Source organism: Bos indicus, chromosome 26, assembly GCF_029378745.1.
Source record: "Bos indicus isolate NIAB-ARS_2022 breed Sahiwal x Tharparkar chromosome 26, NIAB-ARS_B.indTharparkar_mat_pri_1.0, whole genome shotgun sequence".
NCBI lineage: Eukaryota > Metazoa > Chordata > Mammalia > Artiodactyla > Bovidae > Bos > Bos indicus.
Genome location: NC_091785.1, coordinates 7060375 through 7072507, shown reverse-complemented (window position 1 = coordinate 7072507; position 12133 = coordinate 7060375). Strand labels below are relative to the sequence as shown.

Genomic DNA, 12133 nt, shown 5'->3' with positions numbered 1-12133 from the left:
AATTGCTATGCATTTTAAATGTTTAAGAAAACAATGTATTAATAGATCTGAGTTTTTTTTTTAATTTTATTTTATTTTTAAACTTTACATAATTGTATTAGTTTTGCCAAATATCAAAATGAATCCATCACAGGTATACCAGTATTTTTAAAAAGCTACATTTTAGTAGTTCTTGCTCTTTGTTTTTACCACTTAATTCTCCTTTTTCCTCTGTTAGTGCCTTTTCACAATGTTTAGATTTGGTTGTGTTTAAAATATTAAAGTATTATAAAGGAAAGGATTGGGTATCAGAGAAAATGGATTATAATTCTAAACTGCTATCATTTTGGATAAATAACTTAAACTTTCTGTGTTTAAATTTCAAATTATTTATGAAAACAGGAAATCAGATGTTATCATTTTTTTCATAATTAAAGATATGTCTTTTACTTTACAACATAAGCCCATCTCACTTTAAGGAGTTTCTCAAAGAAGGATTTCTCTAATAATAACTAAAATATTCAATAGGAAAATGGGCAGTTTTACCACATAAAGAACAATGGCCAAAATCATATTTTAACCATTATCAACCATGGAGATAACATTTATCATTTATTTATCATTAATTATATTTTTGAAACTTTTATATGGACTGCTGCCTATTGCTCATTCATTCACATTCATTTATTTGACCCTCATTAATAAGTTCATTTTACCTTTTCATACTTTCATGGGCTTCTCAAGGCAAGAGTACTGAAGTAGTTTGCCATTCCCTTGCTTTTGAACTGTGGTATTGAAGAAGATTCTTGAAAGTACCTTGGACTGCGAGGAGATCCAACCAGTCCATCCTAAAGGAGATCAGTCCTGGGTGTTCTTTGTAAGGACTGATATTGAAGCTGAAACTCAATGCCTTTGCCACCTGATGCGAAGAGCTGACTCATTTGTAAAGACACTGATACTGGGAAAGATTGAGGGCAGGAGGAGAAGGGGACAACAGGAGATGAGATGGTTGGATGGCATCACGGACTCAGTGCACATGGGTTTGGGTGAAATCCAGGAGTTGAGGATGGACAGGGAGCCCTGGCGTGCTGCAGTCCATGGGGTCACAAAGAATTGGACATGACTGAGCAACTGAACTGAACTGAATGTTCGTTAAAGAAAACTTGATACTCCATGGAATGCAATTCTTGATTCTTTGACTTTTTGTCTAGTCATTGTGTTTTGTTTCCTTTTTGTATGAAAAATACTTAGTATAGAGACTTTCCTTGTGGACTTGTGGGTAAGACTTCACCTTTCAGTGCAGGATCCCTGGTGGGGTAGCTAAGACCCACATGCCTTGCAGCCAAAAAACCAAAAGATAAAACAGAAGCAGTATTGTAACAAATTCAACAAAGACTATAAAAATGGACCACATCAAAGGGAAAAAAAAAGAAAAGAAATACTTGGTGTATTTAGCCCAGCATTCTAGTTACCCTGTTCCACAGATGAGATCATTACCCAAGGGCCTGATGTAATAGCTACTCCTTTCCCCTTCCAGTCAGCCCCCAAGCAGAGTGTCAAGTTTCTCTTTATAGGTTATTTTTTTTAAGTGTATGTAAAAATGACAAAGCAACATTTAGATTTAAATTAGCAAACATCCTACATGTTTCATGCATGTTTTGTTTTATAATACTCACTACAAATGTGTTGAAGAAGACTCTTGAGAGTCCCTTGGACTGCAAGGAGATCTAACCAGTCCATCCTAAAGGAGATCAGTCCTGGGTGTTCATTGGAAGGACTGATGCTGAAGCTGAAACTCCAATACTTTGGCCACCTCATGCAAAGAGTTGACTCATTGGAAAAAAGCCTGATGCTGGGAGGGATTGGGGGCAGGAGGAGAAAGGGACGACAGAGAATGAGATGGCTGGATGGCATGACCGACTTGATGGACATGAGTTTGAGTGAACTCCGGGAGTTGGTGATGGACAAGGAGGCCTGGCGTGCTGTGATTCATGGGGTCGCAAAGAGTCGGACAGGACTGAGTGACTGAACTGAACTGGCAAGCAAAGCCATTTGCATGTATTAACATTATAGAGATTTAAAATTAAAATGTAAAATCTCACAGCACTTTAAAAGATGTTTCCTGCTCTCAGTTTATATCATTATCTGATATGTTTCTTAATAATGCACTGATATTAAATGTTTAAATTCATTTTTATTTAGATCCTTTCAGATTGTTTCAGTGTGTCATTGACTATGCTGTCATTGTTACCACTTTGGTGACGATTTATCATAATCACTGCTTTTTTCCTCTCTGACAGCTCTTTCAAACATTTGATTGGAGGATTAGATGATGTTTCTAATAAAGCATATGAAGATGCAGAAGCTAAAGCAAAGTAAGTGAAAATCTGATGGCCCTAATTTTGATTTTTAAAACATGGTTTTGAATAGACGTAAGGTCAAATATTTTGTTGAACTTAAAGCTCAACATTCTGTTGGAAAGAAAGTAACTACTTATGAGTGAAAATAAGCAAGCTGCTCAAGATAATTATTACATAGTATGCTTACTTAGTATGTCTGTCCTTAAATATGAAACCTTAATTTGGTGAGGAAGATCATCTGTAGAAGGGAAAATGATTAGTTTAAAATCCAGTACAAATAATTGACTATAAATGCATTATTTCTTTCACTGAAAACACTTCCTGAATGAATTGCAGTTGAGTTCACCAGTTTGTGAAATTGCATGATAAATAATAAGGCTGGAAATATTTCCTCATGTGAGTACACTGTTGCTTTACATTGAACTTTGTCAGTGAAAACTAATCAGTTGATCTAAGAAAGAAGTGGAAAATTTTGTTAGAGCCAAACTTGAGTTATAACCCTCAAGAACATCTCAGAAAGCTCTGAGAACTGTTCCTGCCCACCAGAAGTCAAAGCACCATTAATGTAAGTTTTTTTTTTTTTTTTTGGACAGAGGGCTATACATCAAAAGACATATTTTTGACATAATCCAGATGTAAGTGTCATATGACCCCTTAAAAATTCAAGTAGGAAAGTTATCTTTAAGGAGTTGTTTTATTGTTGCTGGGAGAATGTTGCCCTTTCTGGTTGAGCAGGTATTTCTGCCCGTGGGGTAGGTTTGGTCACTACACGATACACATACACAAGGCATATTGCGGACAGAGAGGAGACCAAAGGGCAGAGAAAACTTTTTGTTTGAATTTTTCTTGTCTTGCCATAAAATATGAATTTTATTTCACAACTTGTGTTGTTATGATTTGAGATAGTACATAAAGTTATGAGATAGTACATATACCACTGTATTTTTATATAACAGAGTACATTTTTATCTACTAGAATAATTTGCTTTAAAACGAAGCTTTACTTTTTTTTTTAAACAAAAATGTGAAGTAAGTTGAGATTGACTACTTTCTGCAAGAATTTTACATTAATTTTTTAAAAAGTATAATCTATATAATCCTGTTCTTTCTCCCAAGAAGGTAACCTGAGTAAATACAATTTTGTATTTGATATCATATAGGATACAGGAAGGTTTGAATCAACTAATATCAGTGACTAGATGGTGCAGGAGAAGAATCTGATTGATTGGTCTTGTAGTAACCTAAAAAAGGATAAAATAATTTCTTTTGCCTTGAGAATCTATGAAGACTCAAAATTTGGACTAGAACTAAATAATTATTATAATTCATTTTGACAAATAAAATTCTATTATTTTCAAAGCTATATACATATATTCACATTTTCTTCTCTATATAATTTGCTTTTGTTTCCTCTGCTCTTTGGAGGGACATAGACTTACATCCTGTAGTCAGGTACCAGCAGTGCCCCTGCTAAGATTCCCTGAGGAAACTACACTAAGCCAGTGTTAACATTAAGCAAGCTCCACGTAGTCATCAGTATTTCCTGTACTGTGGCTGATTGGGATGAATTTTCTGGTTTTCTACTTTAGGTTAAAATACATATGAATGCTAAACTTAGACTTTAGTTTCTGGTATTTGCATTAATCATCCTGAAATGGCAGAGGAGAGTCATTTAATGTTCCTTATCAGTTTTAAAGTTATAAAACTTGCTTATTATTAGACTTTATCCCTAAAGGAACATTTTCTTGCTATATGAACGCTCATATTTATAATTTATGTCAGCAAAGTTTTTCTTGAGTTTGTATCTTTAAATAAGGTTACTATGGATCATTTTATATATATTTATATTTGTATATATATACTCACACATTTCATTTTATATATGTTTTATGTGTACAATTAGTGATAGTATTTAAGGTTTATCTAAAATAGTACTTGAGCAACTATCTAAATATTTGTAGAGTTACTGGAAAAAGTTGAAGGTCTTTTAAACTGAAATATATCTTTGATCTACTTCTGTGTCTCTGTTACATTTTAGACAGATTCTCTAATGAATGTTTTTCCTATTTATTCTACCCAAAGTCAAGGGCAGTCACTGGCTTAAAACTGATCAGGGGTGGGAAAGCAATTATGAATTAGTTATATCCTTCTCAGTGTACTGCTGGCCTTACAAAGGTTAAATTGTGTATATGTCTCATTAATTCTGGGCATTTATGGGTTCACTTGCACATGCTTTAACTAAAGGTAGGCAGGAAAGCGAATCTATTGAGATTCAGATTCAGACAATTAGAAGATAGGTGTAGCAACAGGTCTTCCCACTGGAAGAGAATCCATCAATACAAAGAAACATGACTCTGAATGAGAACTAGAAGCCTCAGGTTCTACCCCTGGCTGTGTTATTGCCAACCAACTAATTTTGGTCCTGTCTTAACATCAGTCTCTCAGTCTCATTATTTTACCTCTATAATGTTATTTAGTGATTTAATTAATGGCAATATGTAAAAATACTTGGTAAATTATAAAGGGCTATACAAGTAGATGGTATTATTTGTAGAAGCAATCACTGGATATTTAATGTATTTGCTAGATGGTTTGATGTTCAGACAATTTATTGCAGATCTATTATATAGAACAAGTTATATCTGAGACAGTACTTTTTAATCTTATGTAGGCAAACTTGTCTCAATTTAGTAGCATATTGTAAAATTAAACCTAGCTTGGAAATTATCTGTATCATTTTAATAAAATAGAAACATTTAGTTCAAAGAAAGTTCAAAAAGGGCAATAAAATGATGACCTACATTTAAATGCTGTTCTTTGAAGTATAAATTTAATGGATTATAAATTAATCATTATATTTATACTTGCATATAAATCAACTAGGATAAATTAGTTTGAATTTTTCTATTCAATTAATACTAAATCCAAATGAAAGCATAACCCACATACTTTAACATTGATTATTATTTAGAAAAAGGGAATAGCTTGATGAAAAATGAAAGTCTAAGACCATTGATCTAAATTCTAGAGAGATGCATAATGTGCATTTTATTCTTCGAAATAACTATAATTACTTGAGGAGGTGTCTTTCCTAGAAAGACAATTATCCATGACAGAAACTTTACCTTTATGGCATGTTGTAATGCTTTTTACACTGTTAGCATTTTATAGCTTTCTAATAAATAATCAACATCTAAAGATTTCTGAAGTTCAAAGTGTCTTCTTAATTAGGTGTCTTATCACTCAGAGTAGGAAAACTGTTAAATTATTCCCCGGGGGAGGATTTTTAAGTTGAACTAACATGTTTAAACATCTATTTGTGACAGCACTGTTTTCTCTTCCTATTGGATTTCTTTCCCTTCAGTACATTGTGCCTTCACTTTGTATTTAACGAACTTATGAGGTTTGCCAGCACTGCAGGGGATAGGAACAGGCTCCAATTGATCTAAATTCCCTGGGTAATTTTGTTAATGCCTCTGGGTTTCTATATAGATCACAAATCCTGTACCATTTAAAACTGAGGTGACGATTTGGCTACCCAGTGTAAGCTTTATTCTTTCAAGGTCCCCTTGACTGTGCAAAATCCACTAAACATAAGATTAGTATTTTATAAAACCCAACTAAAATGATCATGTTATTTATTCATGTGAAATTATTGTTGGCATTGTCTCATTGACTATGCCTATTTGGGTAAAAAGAAAAAAGGTAAGACTGATAGTAAAGATGGATTCACTTGAGACATTTAGAAACTCAGTTGTAGAAACTTAGCTGTTAGCACAGTCAGGATTCAGTGGCAGAAAACAGACCATATCTTTCAGAGAAACCATACCAAGTGTTCAGTTTGGATGGCTGGTCCAGAAAGTTTGACTTGAAAGAAATATCCCAGGGAAATGTTTCTCAAAACTCTTCTCCAAAAAAAACAAAACAAAACTATTCTACTGCAGAATAGGTGCCCTGTCTCATGAGATATATTTCCTAGAAAGACAATTATCCATGACAGAAACTTTACCTTTATGGCATGTTTAAGCTTATCTTAATTGCTGTTAATTATCCACTAAGGGCTTCTTCTTTTTAAAATATGAAGTTATAATCACAAAGACATTAGATGAGACAACCTCAGATTGAAGGTAAAGCTCATTAAATCTTATTTAGAGCAGAAAGTAGCATGTATGATGAAAGATATTTTCATTAAAGGAAAGGAATTTTCATTACATTATTTTCCTTAGAGACTGTGTTTTTATTCATTTAATAAACATTTAGAAATATGCTTATGATAAGTTAAGGATTGTACTTTACAGTGTGCATAACAAATATAAAACATATTTTTTAATAGTAAGGGTCTTGCAGTTTAGTGGGGAGACTGATATGTAATTCAATAATTATTTTCAATATTTACTTCTAGGTTATGATACTTCTTGTGATAAAGCTCTGTTTGGGTAGAGAGACTGATCTTCATTTTTATATCCTGTCTTATTAAAAAATAACCATGCAGAAAATCAAATAGGAAAAAAAGCACACATTCTATTTCATTCTAAGTGTTTCTGATATATGAATATAGACTACTTCTTAAATGAAATATTTTCAAGTTAGCTATCATTGCTTATTGTTGAATTTGTACTCAGTAGTTATAGGCAAAATATCTCTTTTTCTGAAGGAAATACTTATATATATTAAGTTGAAATATATGTAATTGTAATAATCATAAGAATTTTTGGTATAAAAACTGGTCTTCAATGAGGGATTTATGTATACCACAGCTATATTCCCTGATTAGGGTTATACAGAGCAGAAAAACAAAATAGCAAATTAAAGTCAGTGTTTTATTTATAATGCTGTCTATTTTTAATTAAACTATTTTATATTTTCACCCTAAAAGAACATAGTGATATAGATTAAAAAGCAAAAATCACAGTCTAAACAAATCAAGTATAACTTCTATTAACTATCTTTGTGTTTAAAATTGTACTTATGGTCATTTACAACTTTATATTCTGCTTTTTTGATTTAACACCTATCATAACTGAGCGACTTCACTTCCACTTTTCACTTTCATGCAATGGAGAAGGAAATGGCAACCCACTCCAGTATTCTTGCCTGGAGAATCCCAGGGACGGGTGAGCCTGGTGGGCTGCCGTCTATGGGGTCAAGAGTCGGACACAACTGAAGTGACTTAGCAGCAGCATATTATAAGCATTTATAATATGATTATATATAGTTCTTAAACATAATTTTTGTGGTGACCTGATAACACAGTGAATGGATTCTAATATTATAAACTGATTCAGTTTGTATCCTTGTTGATTCAATTTACTGTGCTTTTGAAAATACAATCTAAATCATTGCTTCAAAAAAAAAAAAAAAAGGCACCAAACAACAAAAAATACTCTCAAACTGGTCCCATCTAGCAGTACTTTCCAAATTATTATATGTCATGACACTCATAGAAAATGAGTACAGCATCTTATGCCAGTTGACTCACCAGCTCTAACTCTATCCTGATGCTCTGAAGGGATTCATATCTAAGCCCTTTAGTTGAGAAGGTCTGATAGTTATGTGAGTATAGATTCATGAGTGCATTTATTTATGATCTCAGTTGATTAATGGTATTGTTTTTCATATGGAGGAACTGTTTCTTATGACAAAATCTCTATAAATCTTTGAGTGTGGTCATGTTTATTAAATCTGCATTGCTTGGTAGATAGGTATGTAGGTAAGTAGATGTTGTTCAGTAGATAAGTCATGTCCAGCTCTTTGTGACTCCATGGACTGAAGCATGCCAGGCATCCCTGTCCTTCACTATCTCCCAGGAGTTTGCTCAAACTCATGTCGGTGATGCTATCTAACCATCTCATCCTCTGCCACCTTCTTCTCCTTTTGCCTTCAGTCTTTGCCAACATTAGGATCTTTTCCAATGAGTTGGTAGATGGGTAGATACATAGATAGGTTGATTGATCTATGTAACAGCATTATTCGTGTTCATTCCATTTGTCATATGCATTCACTTATTTAACCAATATTTTCTGTGTGCCTACAAAAGGTTACATATAAAGCAATGAATAAAATAGCCATGCTCCTTGCCATCATGGTACCTATGGTCCAGTGGAGGAAAGAGACACATTAATTATTCCGGGAACATTTCTCTGAGGAAGTGACGTTTTAACTAGATTTGAGCTGAATTTTGAAGAATTAGCTGGTACTGGCTAGGAAAGCATTAGCTGGTATTAGTTGGGCAAGAAGTGTTGATAGTATTCTAGACAGACAAACAGCATGTACAAAGTCCCCAAGTTAGGAGACAACATTACATATTCAAGGAATAAACCAATATGTCTGGGACTTGGAATATGCAAGATGGAGATGGGATTTAAGGATTTAGAGAAAGCACTTCAGGCTTGTAGGCTAGCAAATGTGATGAGTTGGTTTGTAATTATGCGCTCTGGCCTTATAATTATGCACTCTTTCCTCTGTTTGGAGGAGTGAAAATGTGAAAGCAGGAACAGTCAGAATATTTTCCAGATAAAAGCTGATAGCAGATAGGATTGAGTGACAGTAGTGTGAATAGAGAAAAGCATTTGGAGCTAGTTAGATGGCAAAGCCAATAAGTTTTCTTAAGGAAATAGATATTGGAGATGAAGGGCACAAAGGCCAAGGATGATGTAAGAGTGTTCGGTCTGGAAACCAGAGGGAAGCAGTGGCATCCACTAAGATAAAGAATGGTGGCCGCATTTGCAGAGTGGGATCGTTATAACTTCATTTTTACTCAGGTTACATATGAGGTGATTTTGAGACATGGTTAGGCAGGCTTGGAGCTCAGAGAAGAGGTTGGTATTCATTTGAAAATAATGAGAATTTAGATGGTAAATGGTAATTAGAGATGTGAATGAAAGAGAATGCAGTGTATGAGAATAGTATAGCACTGAGGATTGATTCTTGAGGAACTTTAGCAGTGACAAATCAGAAAAGGGGGAAAGATTTCACACACACACACACACACTCCATGTCCAAAGACTAGTTGGAAAGGAGAGAGGTAGAAGGAAAACCAATTAGCATCACAGAAGGCAGAGATGGAGAGGGTTTCAAGAATGGAGGAGTAGACAATGATAGTTGTTGTTTAAGTTCTAGTGTGTTAACTAACAAATAACTATTGAATTTATCAAACCACTAGTTCATTTTCTTCTTGGGATGGAGTGGTAGGGATTGAGTCCTCTAAATGGACTGAAAATGAATCTGATTTGAAGAAGTAAGAATCGATAAACTTATATGGAATTATAAAGAATTTCAAGTAAAATAGCTAACAATGTGTAGTGATTATTATGGATAATCAATGTTGAGAGAAAGAGAAATAAAGCATGTTAAACCCAGCGAAGGAGGAGAGAGTATTAGACTGAGGGAGGGACTTCCCTGGTGGTCCATTGGTTACAACTCAGCGCTCTCAATGCAGGGGGCCTGGGTTCCATCCCTGATCAGGGAACTGAGATCCATCATGCCACCTGGCATTAAAAAAATTAAAGACTGAGGGAGTTCAATACTGGGTGAGAGGGTCTCAGGTCCTTTTAAGTTTCCTAGACAGAAGTAGAACTTCAAAAAAAAAGTCAGACTCTCACCCTGGGTAAGGTTTGTACCACTTTGTGAAGTGATGTTTTTTTAATTTGGGGAATTAATTTTATTGGAGTATGGCTGATTTATAATGTTGTGTTAAGTTTCTGCTGTACAGTGAAGTGAATCAATTATACATATATCCACTCTTTTATAGATTCTCTTCCCATATAGGTCATTACAGAGTATTGATTAGCACTCTGTGTGCTGTACAGTATGCATGTTTTGATTTAAGTAGTTACAAAAACAGGTCTCAGATCAAATCGTGTGGTGGCCAAAAGAAATGATCAAAATCAGAAGAAAGAAAAATAAAGGAAATAATTTTTATTCCATTGACTGCCAAGAGAACAAAATCTAAGAGTCGGACACGGCTGAGCGACTTCCACTTTGATGCATTGGAGAAGGAAATGGCAACCCACTCCAGTGTTCTTGCCAGAAGAATCCCAGGGACGGGGGAGCCTGGTGGGCTGCCGTCTATGGGGTCGCACAGAGTCGGACACGACTGAAGCGACTTGGCAGCTTAGCAGCAGTGCTGTACAGTAGGTTCTTATTAATTATCTATTTTATGTATAGTAGTGTGTGTATGTCAATCCCAATCTCCCAGTGTATCCCTCCCTCCTTTCCCTCTTGGTAACTGTAAGTTTGTTTTCTGCCCCTGTGACTCTGTTTCTTTTTTGTAAATAGGTTCATTTGTTCCATTTTTCTTAGAGTCCACATATAAGCAGTGTCATATGATATGTCTTTGCCTGACTTACTTCATCAGTGTGGCAATCTCTCAGTCCATCCACATGGCTGCAAATGGCATTATTTCATTCTTTTTATGACTGAGTAATCACCCATTGTACATATGTACCACATCTTCTTTATCCAGTCTTCCAGGCCCTGAAAGCAACCTAAATGTCCACTGAAGTGGACACATTTAGGTTTTCACTTTTCTATCTCACATTATGTAGTATTTCTTTAGTTTTAAATATTGTCCCCACTCTAAAGAAATGTAAAAATTAAAGATTCTCCTAAGAAGAACTAAACATTTTTTCCTAATACCCTAGCATAAATTTGCAACTAAGTCCCTTCTGCTCCAGAGATAACATGAGCATAGAGAGAAAAGAGAGGCACCATGTACCTCAATGCAAAATGCTCATTTATTCTCTACCTTGTGCCAAAAAAAGGACTGCCATCATAGATGTATTTAATACAAAAAGAAAAGTTAAAGCAAGAAAGACGAAACTGTGGTAGCGAGCCAGAAGTAGGGCTAGTCTACAAGGCCCGACCTGTACCATCATCTCCCAGAAAAAGTGATGCATGAAACAGTAGATGTACCAAGGTTGACTGGCTGATTACTGTGGAACCAACGAAGTGCCACAGTCACTTTCCCTGACTCAATAACTGTAGAGGGTATTGCCAACATATGGACCTTTTGATGTAGTCCACATAAATATTTTATTCCCATTTCTATAATTGGTCCTCACTGATTTAAAGCTCCACTCTATTTACAAGGAACATTTTAGTGATATTTTCAGGATTACTTTTGGCGCCGAGCCTTGCTGTCTGACACAACGTGACAGCAGGAAAAGACGTTCTCATGTCACGTTTCATTCGCAGGGACAGCCCTTCCGTTGCTCACTCTGCTTGTCAGGGGGAGGTTGCTCGGAGCTCTGTGGCTCACAGAGGGAACTGCCGTTGTTGCTCAGACCTTTGAAAATTCACTCATCAAATGCATCTCAAAACACACAAGGCTATGCAAATCAGAACAGAGGTCTGTATTGTTCAGTAACGTCTTCCCCAATGCCCCAGAGTCCTCTAGCATCTAACAAACATTAGATTTTAAATGCACAATCAAATGCACATGGGGTTGCTCTTTTGAACGCTCTGACTTTGAAATTTTGGACTTTCTTTTTTTTTTTTTTTTTTTTTTTTTTTTTTTTTTTTAGGTTTCTTCCAATTTTATTTTATTTTTAAACTTTACATAATTGTATTAGTTTTGCCAAATATCAAAATGAATCCGCCACAGGTATACATGTTTTTCTGCCAAGCATTTCAGAGTAAAGATCTTAGTATTCTCACAATCTTATCAACAATTTATTTCAACCAACTTGGTCTTGATCTAAGCAATTCTCAAGGAAATGAGCCTGGAAAATTGTTTTTCCCCCTATGGAAAGAATTCAAGTGAGTAATATCCTGTTCCAAACAGGGAACTATAT

At 34.9% G+C, this 12133-nt stretch overlaps 1 protein-coding gene across 5 annotated transcripts in view; it reads left to right on the top strand.

The window, feature by feature from the left end:
• The window catches only part of PRKG1 (protein kinase cGMP-dependent 1), a 1416234-nt gene that overhangs the window by 1286877 nt on the left and 117224 nt on the right, over positions 1 to 12133 (top strand). For all 5 annotated transcript variants that reach the window (XM_070781204.1, XM_070781203.1, XM_070781205.1 and 2 more), the window contains one exon: positions 2280 to 2354. In XM_070781204.1, the coding sequence (XP_070637305.1) occupies positions 2280 to 2354 (75 nt within the window). The remainder of the gene's footprint in view (positions 1 to 2279; positions 2355 to 12133) is intronic.